At 40.1% G+C, this 14,838-nt stretch overlaps 1 protein-coding gene across 4 annotated transcripts; it reads right to left on the bottom strand.

Moving 5' to 3' along the window:
- Window positions 1-247: 247 nt before the first annotated feature.
- Window positions 248-10,249, bottom strand: LOC119914362 (butyrophilin subfamily 2 member A2-like). 4 transcript variants are annotated; one of them, XM_038733629.1, is made up of 5 exons: window positions 10,015-10,249; window positions 7,729-7,835; window positions 4,203-4,484; window positions 2,885-2,980; window positions 248-395 (listed from the first exon to the last, which is right to left on the bottom strand). In XM_038733629.1, exons 2-5 carry the CDS (start codon window positions 7,832-7,834, stop codon window positions 295-297), a joined length of 585 nt encoding a protein of 194 aa, XP_038589557.1. In that variant the 5' UTR covers window position 7,835; window positions 10,015-10,249; the 3' UTR covers window positions 248-294. The 4 variants fall into 4 exon arrangements, with proteins under 4 accessions (XP_038589557.1, XP_038589559.1, XP_038589556.1 ...); XM_038733631.1 differs by lacking the exon at window positions 10,015-10,249 and adding an exon at window positions 9,078-9,181; XM_038733628.1 differs by lacking the exon at window positions 10,015-10,249 and adding an exon at window positions 8,777-9,042.
- Window positions 10,250-14,838: the final 4,589 nt, after the last annotated feature.

Genomic DNA, 14,838 nt, shown 5'->3' with positions numbered 1-14,838 from the left:
AGCTCCTCTTTTCACCCTGTGTTGAAGGCTTCATTTTAGCTATGGAGTGAAGCATCTTGTCTCTAAATGATCTTTGTTGGGAGTTGCACATGCTCAGTTCCTAGTTAAGGACTACTAGCCAATCAGAAGCAGAGAAGGGCGGGTCAGCGAGAAGCCGGTAAACAGCTCGGGTTCAGCTGTACATGTTGCCGACCAGCTTAGCAACATGGACTGGAGCAAGAGTTTCAGAGTGGTGAGTTATTAATCCGTAACAAAAGTATCTTTCATCCATAAAGTTTTAACTGAGCTCTGTCTCTACATCACAGGAAAAACTTTATGTCCACTGACTGCCTGGAGGGTAGCTAGTGTTTGGAAGGGAGAGGAGAGCTTCACAGTTTCCCGGTTCCACTTGATCCCTGTGTGCCAACAGAAGAAGAAACCTGTTAAAACTTTCTGTGTTCATGTAGTTTTGCAGCGCTGTAAAAATGAGGAACTAAAGTAGAAGCACTGAAATATGATGGTTGATGACAGGAGACATTTTGCATTACAGCATAGGTGTCATTTACACTGGGGGACGCTGGGGACATGTCCCCATCACCTTTTGAAAGCATTTGTTAAAAATGTTCTGAAAATACCAAAAAAGCTGCACTGTCCAAAAAAAGGAACTTAAGCCGCTTTATATTCTGTTCTATTTTTATATCTATCAATTGTTACCTGTCATCTGAATTTTTTGTTTCCCTTTATTTAAATAAAGACATTTCCACCACAAATTGGAGCAGAAAATGTCTCCAGTTTCAAGTTTTTCCATTCAACATGGGGAACAAAGCACGAGACGAGTGCCACTTTTCTACTTGTTATAACCCACATTATGGTGGATTACACTGATCTCCCCGTCCTCTGTAACAGACTCCCAGACCAACCAGTAAGAGTCACTGGTGCATTGACAAAGACTTCCAGGAGGGAACACTGACTATTGTACTGAGCAAACATAAAGCAGGCTCCAAGGATCCGGCACTGTGTGGTGTTAAAAGAGTGTTTCCTCTGCAGCACGTCTTATATTTCTCATTCTGGTTAATCATTTGTTTACATTGTTAGCAGCATGCTTTAATGTCATGCCCTGATCTAGCTGTGCCACCCAACCACGTCTAATGTTTTCCCATAATGTTTCGCTGTGTGTGAGTGTGTGTAGAACCAAATCACCTCATCACGCTCTACCCATCATTCCATAATCAATCCCCACCTTCTTCGTCACCTGATCATCTGTTCACTTCCAGTGGTACACTCGCTACAGCCTCATCCTGTTTGTTTTCCTCAAGGACATTCAGCACCTGGAATTTCCCCGTATTCATAGTATTTACGAGTAAATCACTGAAGATTTCCAGTTTTACAACCAAACATTAACCTTAATTTCCAGGGAAAACACCTAAAATAACACACCCAAATGAATCAGTAATAACTTCTCAACCATTTGGCCTTGAATTCTGGTCTCCCTTGAAAAGTCAGAAGCTAAGGAATATGAATCAGCTGTAAATGAACCTATTACTGAGTAAATGGAGCGAATGTCCATGTTTTGGCCATATTTACATGATCACTTTTATTGGGAGTTTTCTTCAAACTATTTCTCTCCATACAACCACATTCTAAATACCAAAGCATCAAAAACATTGAATCAATTGTATCAACATACTGAGGCAAATTGTTTAATATATTGTATGTCTGTGTAACTCCTGCGGGTCGGCCAGTAGACGACAATAAAGACCTCAGTTTCAAAGCAACTCTCCTTCTGTCCTTCATTTGGACGGGAAAAATGAAACCTAACAGCTCAGAGATCCTGCAATACCAAGATGGCAGCCCGGGCGATATTTTCACACACAGAAAACAGCTGTTTTTGGACTGAAAATGGCGAAAATGGCAAATGTAAGTCAGCGGTTTTAACTGTATATGTATCTTGGTGCGTTTGTTGTTATTATTATCCGGCTAATAACTCTGTGAGTTTAGTGATATGAGTTACACAGCTGATCAGAACTGGAGCTGAGCTTTCTTTAGAGTGGTCGGACTGCGGTGTGGGATGAGATGAGAGCAGGGCTGCAAACTTTTCAATTTAGTTTGGAGGTCGAGTTCATTTTATGAGTAGGTAACAGTTAGGCCTTCTGTGTCATATCCCACCGCAGGGGTCAGGGTCATTCTTCCTTAATCCTCAGGAATTTTGTTTTAAAAGTTCATCAGCCTCATTCACAGTTTAAGAGTATGTGCAGATGAAAAGCCAAGTCAATAATCATGGTCAGATTAGTGTGATCAGCATACTTGCCAACCTCCAGACATCACAGCCTTAACTGGACCAAACCTAACCAGGTATTTGGGAGTCTTTCCCCCAGAATCTGTGTGTCAAACCACAGACTGTATTTCTTTGCATTTGAGATAACGTATGGAGTATTAAAGTTCATAATAAGCAAGAACGTTTTCCTTTAGCAATGGAGGGGCCACTTATGTAGCAGGGAATCTGGGGGAAGTAACCTCTTTAAATGTGCCTGTAGCACCTTTCAAAGCTTTTTGCACATTAAAAATCACATATCTGAGTAATCTGACATGTCCAGAAAGATTATTATGAGAACAACTTCATCATTTAATCATTTTATTACATTTTTCTAAGTCTGCTCTGCTGCTCATTACTTGCTCTGTTATGATAGTAGGCTACCTTCAGGCACAACACATTTGGCACTGCATGGATGAGACCCATAAAAAATGTAACTGAAAACACTTGTGATCAGCAAGAATCTCACCAAAAAGCAGCTCTGTGCAGCTCATAGTCCCAAACAGAGCAAGACTGCGCTTCAGTTTTTACATTTTTATATTGCAAAACTCTAACTGCTAAGTTATACTCTGTCAAAAACTTAATGTGACTTACACTGCAGTATGACGCACACCAAGACAAGCGCGATGACAACAGCAAGGGCGACGTAACACCAGAAAGCAGAACAAGATTCGATGATGAATGAATCAGCTGAAAAGATAAAAAAACAGAACAGAATTATATTTATATAAAACTAGACCTCATATGTTTGACAAAACAAGTCCTCCAACTTCAGCAGTGGCACTACGAAAAAGTAGCACACGCATTCTGTTGGTATTCGCGTGATTGTTCATAAACAAAAAACTAAACTATTGGAGTTTCCATTAGCTAAAAGACAAACATAATTAATCTGTGTCTTGCTAACATGCATGACTCATGCAAACTCATGCATCAGGCAAGGAGGGCATTAAGAGAGGACACAAAGAGATCAAAGCTGCAAAGCTCCACAGCGGAGATTGGAGGTCTAAAGGACACTCCACAGAGCTGGGCTTTACGGAAGCAAAGCAATTCTTTAAAGAAAGAAACAAGGACACACGTGTGGTGTGTCATCACCCCTAGAACACCAGCCCCACAGTGAAGCATCGTGGTGGCAGCATCATTCTGCGGGGATGGTTTTCATTGGCAGGGACTGAGAAACTGGTCAGAATTTAAGGAATGATGGATGGCGCTAAACACAGGGAATGTCTTGAGGTGAAACCCGTTTCAGTCTGCCAGAGATTTCAGGTCCACATTCCAGCAGGACAGTGACCCTTAAGCTGATGATACACAACTTCTAGAGCAATCGTGCAGGGCAACATTGTCGTCAATGGTAGTGAGTAAAGATTACTACTGTAATCAACACAGTTCCTGTACAGCTGGTAGGCCTCTGCTCATTATTACAATCATTAAATAGCAGAACAGCAGGGCTTTATTACGTTATATTCAGTAGGACGTTAGCTAGTGTTAGCTAACTAACATCACATTAGGAACAATCCACAGCCGACATTTTTCAGGATTTATTTCAGGTTCTGGAAAGAGAATAAATCGTACTTCTCCTTTCAACCTCTCTGGGTAGCAACTATAACTATTACAAGATGCCCAGGAAGTCTGTTTGACCAGATCTTGGAAAAATACAGCCAAAAAAAAGCTAGAAAACGACTCTTTTTGCATTAGAGTCACTGGAGCGCATCCATGAAAGTGTTGGACCTCAGTTAGAGTCCTATACTGCGCTGTGATTGGCCAGCTGTGTATTTGTGGTGTGGCTTACCGAAGGATCAATTCCAAGCCTGTATTGTTGCCTAAATATGTCTGTTGTACTGCATTGTCGTTTTTCTGGTTTGACAGTTGAACATCGACAGACATCATGTATAATTTAGTTAGATCTCTTTCTGACCTGGAAAATAGATGTGTGTCTGTCTGGTCTGGTTGATGTTCTTCTGTTGGACTCTACAGGTGAAGCTGTTGCTTTGTCTCTTCTCCACTGTCACTCTGCTCCTGACAGTATAGAGGTCATCAGGACCTCTGACTGTCTCTGTAGGTCCAGCAGGGAGGAGGTTTCCCTCACCGTCCAGCCAAAACACCTCGGGCTCTGGATACCAGCCTTCAGACTCACACTGCAACACCACACTGTTGGGGTTATCTGAGTTAACCTTTATGATGGGCGTGGAGACGGCACCTGAGCATAAGAGAAGAGGAATTTAGAACAGAGGGTTTAGATCAAACACATCAGAAAACTTTTGGGACATCCTCCCTGAATCATTGAATTCAGGTGTTCCAATCACTTCCAGGGCCACAGGTGTATAAAATCAAACACCCAGGCACAGGCCTGGATTAAGAAGTCAGAGGCCCCTGGTCACAATGTCTTGTAGGGCCCCCATCCACCGACCCCCCCATACACGTGTGCACAATCAACATTTTGAATTATTTGTTGGAAACACCTCTCGTTAATACAGGACAGAATTATTGGCCGATATGAGCTAACTGCATTTAAATTTGTATCTGAGTTTATAACAGAAAAGAAGAGACAGATCTTTCAATCATGTCATGATTGTTGCATAGTTTCACCAGAAGGCACTCTGCAACTGTCCTGTTGATAACAGCACCACAAAACAAAGCAATCAGCTGACCAGAGTCGAGCAGAGCATATAGAACCAATGAGGTATGGGATAAATATCCTGCCATGTTTCAAAACTGAAAACAAAGTTCTGAAAGGTTAAAATTAAGTGTTTGAAAACTCAAAATCTCACCAAAAAAAAAAACAAGTTTTGCAGGCTAGCAAAGTGTTAAAAAAATCTCTGCAAACATTCCTTCTTCAGAACTGCAAAAAATGTTTTTTTACAATGTTGCACAATTTTTTTTTTAGAGTTTCAAATTTGTCACTGTTCTCCCAGTGTATTACTTTGTTTTTGAAACCTTGTAAATGGTGATCCAAAAACTGGTGTGTGAATGTGTGAAAAAAGTTTTGAAAACCGAGGTTCAAAAGGGCGAAACATTACATTACATTTGACTTATTTTTTCAGAGCTACAACACCCACTTTGGGAAGATATGCCCACACAGTTGCGAGCTTGCAACTCATGTGATTAGTGGCAGCGTTGTCACGCAGCTCTGCTCTGAAACTCTGAAACTCACACTGAGCAAAAATGACGCTTCACAACCTCCCAACTGAAGATAGGGCCTTCTGCTCTTGGCCAATGCGTGGCTTTCTGCTGAAGTACAGTCCAATCACAAGTTATAAAAGACAGGAGCATCTACAGCTTGTTCAGACAGAGGCTGAAATGTAGGCCTACACGAAGAATCAGAAAAAGAAAAAAAATACATTTTTTGAACTTTGAATCATGCACAGCTGCAATACAGGAGTCACAGAACTACAATATAGGACTGGAAAAGCAGTTTAATAGGTCTCCTTTAAGCTATGAGGAGAGGGAAAGTCTGCTAGCCGCTAGGCTAATTTATGCTGTGTAGCATGCCATAAGCTTAAAATCAACGGAGACCATCAGACAGACAGATCTCGACAGCTATTAAGCCAAAATATATGCTTTTATTAAATGTGACTGATATTAAACCATGTTTTATGTGTGGTAGTGGAGTCATTTTAAAGTTAACTTTACTGCACTTAACCAGCAACAAACATTTGTGTTGTTTTTTTCTTGGTATGAAGCACAGAAGACGAGGCAGCATGCTGTGGTCATCACTCACACTTCTTCTATATTTCAGTTGCATTGCATGTTTCTTATTCAACATTTACTGTTCCTGTTTTTCAGAACATTTTAAAAGCTTTCAAAAAGTGATGGAGAGATTCTGATTCTGACTTGTTTTACTCTTAAGTTATAAAATTGGCAACATTACTGTACAGGACGAGGGCCTTGTTTCCTCTGAGGCTTCTGTGCCTTAACTTTAATATGTTCTATTTGTGTGTTTTTAATCAAATACCTTCCACAATCAAACCTTAAATGTCACAAACAGTTTTAAGCATTTCATAAACGGAAAGGAAGTTATTGTCGATTGTTAAACATAATAGTTAAAACATTTCGTAGGGATCACAGCAGATGAAAGAGCATCTTGACTAAGTACTTCCTGGATAATATTGGCTGTTAAATGTTCTTACTTAGAGAATATATAAGCAAGTTATACGAACATGGCATCAGCTTACGAACAATGAAATACAGAGTGATGCATTAAAAGCGGGAGAGGCATTAAAACAATGACATGTAATACTTAATTTGTCCTCTGGGGGGTTGCTGTTCCATGAGAGGAACAAAGAATCCCCTCTGATTATTTTACTTAAATTTAACTCAATCCTTGGTTCAGAAAATTGGTTTAACACATGATAATATTTCTGTATCATATCATTTCTAAAGATTATAAAAAGGTGCTGGGAACAAAGCATTAGTTACACAAATTAAATATAGAAAGGACAGCAAGCATTGACGAAGATTAAAACACTGCAAAATTAACTTATTTATGATTCCTTCTTTCCAACAACAACAACATGGTAATATAACTACTCGAATGGAAGTGGAGAGACATTTCTTGTTCCCACAAAGGAATGTAATCTGAGACCCCCCCCCCCCCCCCCCCCTTCTCTCTTTGTTGAGACAAAGACCATTTGGAATCTCCCTTTTTGGCATGAAATAATTAAAACAGCACACTGGCTGGTCCACGGCAAAGGGTTTTAATTTACACACAACAACAGAAAATCTGATCAGGCAGGATTATCTAACATTCCCTGCTTACTCACATTACATCCACCTACTAACAGCATTTGCTGCTATCTGTGACGTAGTCATCGTGAACTAAGCTTCTGACCAGAGCTGGAGCTCGTTATATGAGGCGCATTTGGCTTTCTTCCCTGTTTCATCACACTCTGAAAGGATAAGCAGCTGGACTACAAATGAGCTGTTTTCAGGCAGTTCAGAGCAGAGTTTCCTGTGGGAGATGGGAACTCCCTTTGCCACTTTTCACTTAGCAAACCTTTTACATGCATAAAAAAGGTTTATAACTCTGTAAAGGAAAGGGGAAAAGCCAAAAAGCAGAATATCACCTCTTTAACGATGTTTCGTACCATGTAAGTTACCAACTTAGTTACCTCCGCACTTTGAACTAGGGTTTTGGCAAACAGTTGCTGCATAGTTCTAACCAAGGAAGTTTCTACAGTAGTTAGCAACGATGCTTTTGGGAAAAGCACCCCAGGATCACAAAACAGAACAAACAACAACACAGACAGAGATCCGGATCGTGATATTGCCATTAAATAAATGCATTCGTTTTGATGTGAATAATTACAATGGCATTGATTTTAATCACCTCTTTGGACCAAGTTGTTACAGAAATGGATTCCTTTTTTTTCCCCGCTCAGAAGTCGTGTCTTTTGCTTTCTAACACATCAATGCCTTACAGGAGCGTTTTGCACTGAAATTACCTCCAACAGATGGAAGAAAGACAAGATGGAAAAGCAAAACAGAACAGGTCCTGAAAGACACTCCATCACTGGACTCTTTGTTTGGATGCAGCATCATGGACACCATCCTGGAAACAAAAGTTGTAAAAAACAAAAGCATTATCTGTTTTCATGAAGATGACACAAATAAAACACATCTTTACATAGTGGAACTACTGTTTCTCAACAGGGAAGAAATTTAGGATCCTAGCTTTTCCTTTTGTGTCACGTACTCTTTTCTTTCTGTCTCAGGGATGGTGCTATCTGATTTTTCTGCTCCAGATCTGATGTTACTCCTTGTTTTAAACCGACTGATCCACACTTCACAGACTAAATTGAGGAATCACATTCGTTGTGGCTCACATCTATTCAGACCTCTGATCTTAGTCTCAATGTTACTGACTGCACTCAGAAGGATTCACAAATGTATTTTGTGATTTATAAAACAGTTTCAGTGTAGAAAAAAAAAAATATATATATGGATGTTGTTGTTAAGCCCAAGGACCCAGGCTTTTGGATGCCTTGTAATCCAACTAAAATAAAAACTTTTACCATTTATATAGCCTACCTTTACTAGTGTTGGTCTTAAAATGAGATGTAGTCAAACAGGCAAATTGTTGGCCTATTGCTATCTTGAGGCAGCAGAAAGGGGCGCATTACTCCGACGGCAGGAAGCCTTAAGACACACGTTTACGCACGAGGCACAGCAGCCTGACTTCAACACATCCAAAAGGTCTCACACAGAGTCCAGGTTCATCCAGTGAAACAGTGTGGAGTAAAGCAGCCGTCCTCCTGATCAACCCTGAGCTCCATCAGAGCGTCTAAATTATTACAGAAGCTAAAAGTTGAATTATTTTTCCTCTCGAGAGTTTCCTCTGTCCTGCCATGTCACAGCTTTTTTGTTTTGCTGATTAAATGCCACACGATATATTTAGCTTACTGTGACTTTATTGCACGTTTATAATGACAGGCAGCCTCTCTAATTAAATTAAAGTTAATTGTTAAACAAAACTCTCATACATAAACATACATGCATTTTTGCGGGGGGCGAAAAAATGCAGCGCAATGAGGATCCAGAAGTTTCACAGAGGAGACGGCGTCTGACTTTCTGGGCACAGACTCAAGTCTGCTGTACTGATTAACACAGAGCTGCAGAGGAACATTAGGCTTCATGAACACAGACAGTTTTTATGTCACGTCCACACTTTTGTCCATATCCCCCTCTCTGCTGTTGGTCCGCAATGCAATCAGTGTGGCTGTAAGGGGGAACGGGAGATGACACTGTGATTAATGAGGGCCTAATGCCTCATGCCGTGAATCCACTGACTCACACTCGCACATTAGGCTGCGTCCCGGTTTTGGTGCGTCGACGTCTGGAAGTGTCTCAGAAGCGTTTCAGCAGAGGAGCATGCAGCCTGCCTCACATTATTTCCTTGAAAGTTATGTGTCCTCTTTGTGCTTCTACTAGCCTACCTTCTTCACAGTTTTATGTGACCCCGTTTCGTTCCGCAAACTTCGACTGCATTTCCCACAAGGAGCATTTCAGAATCAGAGCGTTTTTCCTGCCTGATTTTTGTTTTTTGATTTGGTAAACAGCGTTTGCACTTTGTAGCCCACTTCTACTATGATTTAGTGGGCTACACGGTTAAATTGTTTCTTTCTGTGTCTGTTTTAACCGTGTTTATTGTTGTTTTATGATCGGGAGTCTCAAGGTGTTTTTATTTTGAAAATTGACCGGAATCTCTATGCCGTTTTCTGCGTCTGACTTCCTGCCTGGTTCGATCTGCTCTGTGCTGCTTGACCAGGGGTCGCTTCAGGGACGCGCTGCGGCCGCGTCTGTTGGACTCACATTGAATATAATGGCCGCGATCGCAGCCGGAGTCAGTGGATTTAAGTACAACCACTTTACCCACGCGCCTGGCGCACTGACCATTTTTCCCCGCAGTCAAACCAGCAAAAGTGGAGTTGAACAAGCCCCAAACGTTACTGTGCCACGCGCTTCGATCGTTAAAATAGTTTTAATGCTCAAAAAGACCCCCTGCTCATAATTCACAACGCGACGCAAAGCAAATTTAATTTCTCTACTAAGACAAAAAGTAAGTCATTTTTGGCAGCTGCATAATAACTTTTCTCTTCCCTCAGAGTTTATACATAAGTCTTTGTTAAACACATTAGGCTATACATACTTTAAAATAAGATGACAATGATGACAATACACAAACAACCCAAATACACCCCAACTTCTAACGTTTAACATACAACTCTTACCTGCAGAACGACGAATTTTAACTCTCCACTGTGATGTTCTGCAGTTTTCCCTTGACTTGCAGATGATCTTCCTCGCAAACTCTATTTCAGTCTGCAGCTGACTCTTCCCTCAGCTGTCCCCCTTTTTTTTGCTTCCCTAGAAGGCTAAGCGTCCTGCTTCCACATCTGTTATCAGTCAGCTCATTGTTCCTCTGCTTACACATTCCTCTCCTCAGCTTCTTCTGTGGTGGTGTGACTGTTGCTGAAATAACCTTGAAGAGCTCCTGGGTTTTTTGTTGTTGTTGTTGTTGTTGTTGTTGTTGTTGTTGTGATCTTGTGCTTATGGCTCTAACACGTTTTTCTCCTGTGATTTAGGATCCCTCTCCAGCAGCCACTGCCTTCGCTCTTCCTGCAGCAGCTCTTCACTTACACTCAATGATCAATAAAACCTCTGGGAGGAAAATGTTTTTGTTGATTAAAGCCCTCAAGAAAAAGCTTATAATAATTAATAATGATGCAGCGAACTCAAATGCTCCTCAGCATCAGAAAACAAAAAAGCGTGTGTGCTTATAAAATACTGAGCAGAAAGTTCTTACCATATTTAAAAAGCATAATAAGTAATATTTTATTTATAACCTTAGCTTTTATTATTTTGATATTATTGTAGTGTTTGTGCCACTTCAGCTTGTGACCTTTTAAATACGTTTACACTTACATTCACTTACAATAATTTAGTTTCATAATAAAAATAGTAATTAGATAAATCAATCAACATAATGCACAATCCTTCTTAATAATAATCCTATAATAATCCCATAATCCTTACTTCATAAGTGCATTATCACAATATTACAGGAGTGCATTCAATTTTAAACAGTATAAAATCTATTAGAAGTTGAAATACCTTCATAATCAATCAGGATTTGACACATTTCTATTAAATCATTTGTGTAACAGCAACTTTTTGTGCATTTTTATATATATTTATATATATGAAATTGATTTGAGATGGTGGTTTTAAGAATAATTTTTATAATTGTTATTTTTATTAACATTAACTGTCTTATAACTTTGTGAAAATTATTTTAAACTTCTGTATGGTGTTAAAACTGAAAATTGTTGCTGGTAGTTTTTGTTTGTATTATGTACAGATTTTGTAATGTATTATTTAAACATGTTTTGTAATATTCATGCAAACCTCTTTCTGGACCCCAGGAAGACTAGCACTAGCTTTTGCTGTGCTAATGTAGATCCAAATAAATAAATAAACAAATAAACACATACAATGAATTAGACTCCAATTCTCATAAAAACAGTGTAGAGGACACATTTATATGATGAAACAGACGTAAAGTTAAATAGATCAATGATCCAAGCAGGTCGCGAAAAATGATTTTATCCAAGGATAACAGGAAAACTTTTACTCAATGAGTCGGTCTCTTTGAAATCAAACCACTCTTTGCTACTGAAACTTGAACCCTGAACCTTCAAATCTCAAGAGTACATTTTGTGTCTGTTTTCTCTTCACTTTCTCACAAGATGAAGCAATGAAATCACACGTCTTAGTCACATATCATTCTGCCGGTTTTGAGAGTGTCAAATATTTAGGTGGTGTTTGATTCAACACTGAGCAGGAGAGAAAATGTTGTGCACACTGTACAGGTTTCAGAAAGATACTGGATATCACTGCAGACTCACTGTTTGACCGATCTAAAAATCATTTGAAACACTTGATATCGGCCATCTAGAGAATGTTTGTGTTGATTTTGGTAGCGTTTGAAAGAAAACCTGTAGAGATATAGATGTTAGTTGATTCAGCAGATTCTGAAAAATATATTCTAAAATATAGAGTGACTTGAATGAGTGGACCATAGGTTGCAGGTTGCAGGATGACGTACAGGTGCTTTTCGTAGATTTTTTGAAGTTTGGAATGAAAAATGTTTAGAAATTTACATTTGTTGTAATAAGCCACACCCACTTTAAGCAACCGAATTTTGTACAAATCCATGCAGCTTTTACAAGGTATAAACTTTTCGCATGTGTAGCGCCCCCTAGTGGAAGAATATCCCAGGACAGCTCAGCAAAGCTCGGACCGAGCATCTGAACAGACGCGTCAAGTTTGGTGACAATAGCTTAAGCCAATTTTGATTTACAAGCATTTCTGAAAAATTGTACATAAAGACACAAAAGTTAAACTTTAGGGGGGAAAAAAACAGACTGATGAATCAAAATCCTTTTGATAACTTTTGAGCGACAATGTCCGTAGATGATCCTGCCAAAGTTTCAGGTCGATTGGATGAACGGTGTTCAACAAGTTTGCAAAAATGGGTTTCTGTGAAAAGTGATAAAAAGTCACATAATTTGACAATTTTTGAGCAGAAGACCATTGGAGCAAAGATGCAGATGAATCCAGAGATTAAAATGATGAAAGACCTTTGACTCTAAACAAAGCCGTTTTTGAGATAATTGCAAAAAGGTAAAGTTGATTTATTTGATTTTGGTCCAGCAGTTTTTGCAGCACATATACACTCATGCTTCAATGCATTTAGGGGTGTGGTCCTGGTCAAGACAATCTCCTGAACTCCAAACTGAATGTCAGAATGGGAAAGAAAGGTGATTTAAGCAATTTTGAGCGTGGCATGGTTGCTCAGTTACTGGGATTTTCACGCACAACCATTTCTAGGGTTTACAAAGAATGGTGTGAAAAGGGAAAAACATCCAGTATGCGGCAGTCCTGTGGGCGAAAATGCCTCGTTGATGCTAGAGGTCAGAGGAGAATGGGCCGACTGATTCAAGCTGATAGAAGAGCAACTTTGACTGAAATAACCACTCGTTACAACCAAGGTATGCGGCAAAGCATTTGTGAAGCCACAACATGCACAACCTTGAGGTGGATGGGCTACAACAGCAGAAGAGCCCACCGGGTACCACTCATCTCCACTACAAATAGGAAAAAGAGGCTACAATCTGCAAGAGCTCACCAAAACTGGACAGTTGAAGACTGGAAAAATGTTGCCTGGTCTGACGCGTCTCGATTTCTGTTGAGACATTCAGATGGTAGAGTCAGAATTTGGCGTAAACAGAATGAGAACATGGATCCATCATGCCTTGTTACCACTGTGCAGGCTGGTGGTGGTGGTGTAATGGTGTGGGGGATGTTTTCTTGGCACACTTTAGGCCCCTTAGTGCCAATTGGGCCTCGTTTAAATGCCACGGCCTACCTGAGCATTGTTTCTGACCGTGTCCATCCCTTTATGGCCACCATGTACCCATCCTCTGATGGCTACTTCCAGCAGGATAATGCACCATGTCACAAAGCTCCAATCATTTCAAATTGGTTTCTTGAACATGACAATGAGTTCACTGCACTAAAATGGCCCCCACAGTCACCAGATCTCAACCCAAGAGAGCATCTTTGGGATGTGGTGGAACGGGAGTGTGGTGTCCGAACGATAATGCTGCGTGATGTGTTGAGAAGAAATCCGCTTGACACTGTTCTTGATTATAAAAGTTTATTACATCAAAGAATTCAGCATCAATTACAAGCTCTGCAGCAGCTTGGAGAGTGACCCAGCCCGATGACCACTCTGTCTCTCTGTACATCGAACACAGCTTATATAGGACATGTTTAGGTCTCTGCTAAAAACCATATAAGGGCACAGTGCTGTAAAATAAGTGTAACCATCTATTAGACACCACAGAAGGGTACAGTCCCTTCATACACACTAATCTCTTTATACACACTAATCTCTTTATACCTAATTTCTACTTCCCCTAACACTGCACCCATCATTACTTCCCCATAAGGGTTCACTGTCCCTCTCACCAGCTGCAGAGCATTATGTTAAACTGTAATGGCCGGATACACGTAATGGCCAGATGCACATATGTTATACACCACAGGAGCTTAAATAAAAACAGGCAGGTCTCTCTACTTTAACTGTTTAGATTCAGTTCTCGCTGTAAATCCAGATTGTCCACGCTACAAACTCTGGTAAAATCGGTTGACAGCGGGCCCTGTCAACAAGTTAACAGCGGACAAAACAGGGACTCTAATCCTTGTAATTCTGTTGGGCCCTGTTAATTTAGAGCAGAGGTCACTAATAGGAGGACCGCCGACCTACAGCACATTTATTATTGAGACTTACTACGTCGTGACGGAGCGTTTCTATTTTAACCCGCGCAGCTTTTCTAGCATTTACTGTACTGGTTTAGAGGACCAGGAAACTCACAGACCAATCGCAAGTGCTCCAATCGTCTCATGTGACGCTGCTCAGCCAATCAAATCTGTGCATACCGATGCTTGCGAGTCGAGTCCGCGAGATTCACCAGAGACGTTTTGGAAACACACCCGAATTGAGGAGACGAAAGATAAAAGAGATTTCACATGACTTTTAATCAAGACTGTACAGATTTTTACATGTACATTCCTCCCACGGGCAGTTCAAAACCAGAATATCTCATAGATCTCCAATATGCTAGCTGGAGCTCACGTTTCTCACTGAACAACAGAAAGTAGGAAAATGAAAGAGAAGAGGAGGCATTACAGCTGTTCATTTGTTATGATGTGTTGAGTGTTTATTATAAAATTGGTTAAGACTACACTTCATCACTTCAAGCTACACTTTTTATTACATTTTTCCTAAAAATTAGGCACTTTAGTTTACTTAAATTTAGAATTTATTTTTTGAATAGTTATTATTTATTATCCTTCCAGTTTGATGTGAAAACTGACTGAAATATTATTTGATTTGACAGTCCGTTGTTGACTAAAAACATGTGTTGATACAACTATAGGTTATAGTACTGAATGATAACGCAAGTTCGTCGTTTTGATGTTCAGGA

This window comes from Micropterus salmoides, unplaced genomic scaffold (assembly GCF_014851395.1).
Source record: "Micropterus salmoides isolate LMB-PRFRI ecotype aquatic unplaced genomic scaffold, ASM1485139v1 Ms_hic_scaffold_20, whole genome shotgun sequence".
NCBI classification, from domain to species: Eukaryota; Metazoa; Chordata; class Actinopteri; order Centrarchiformes; family Centrarchidae; genus Micropterus; species Micropterus salmoides.
Note: the sequence above shows the minus strand (reverse complement) of the source record. Positions and strands in the feature narration are given on the sequence as shown.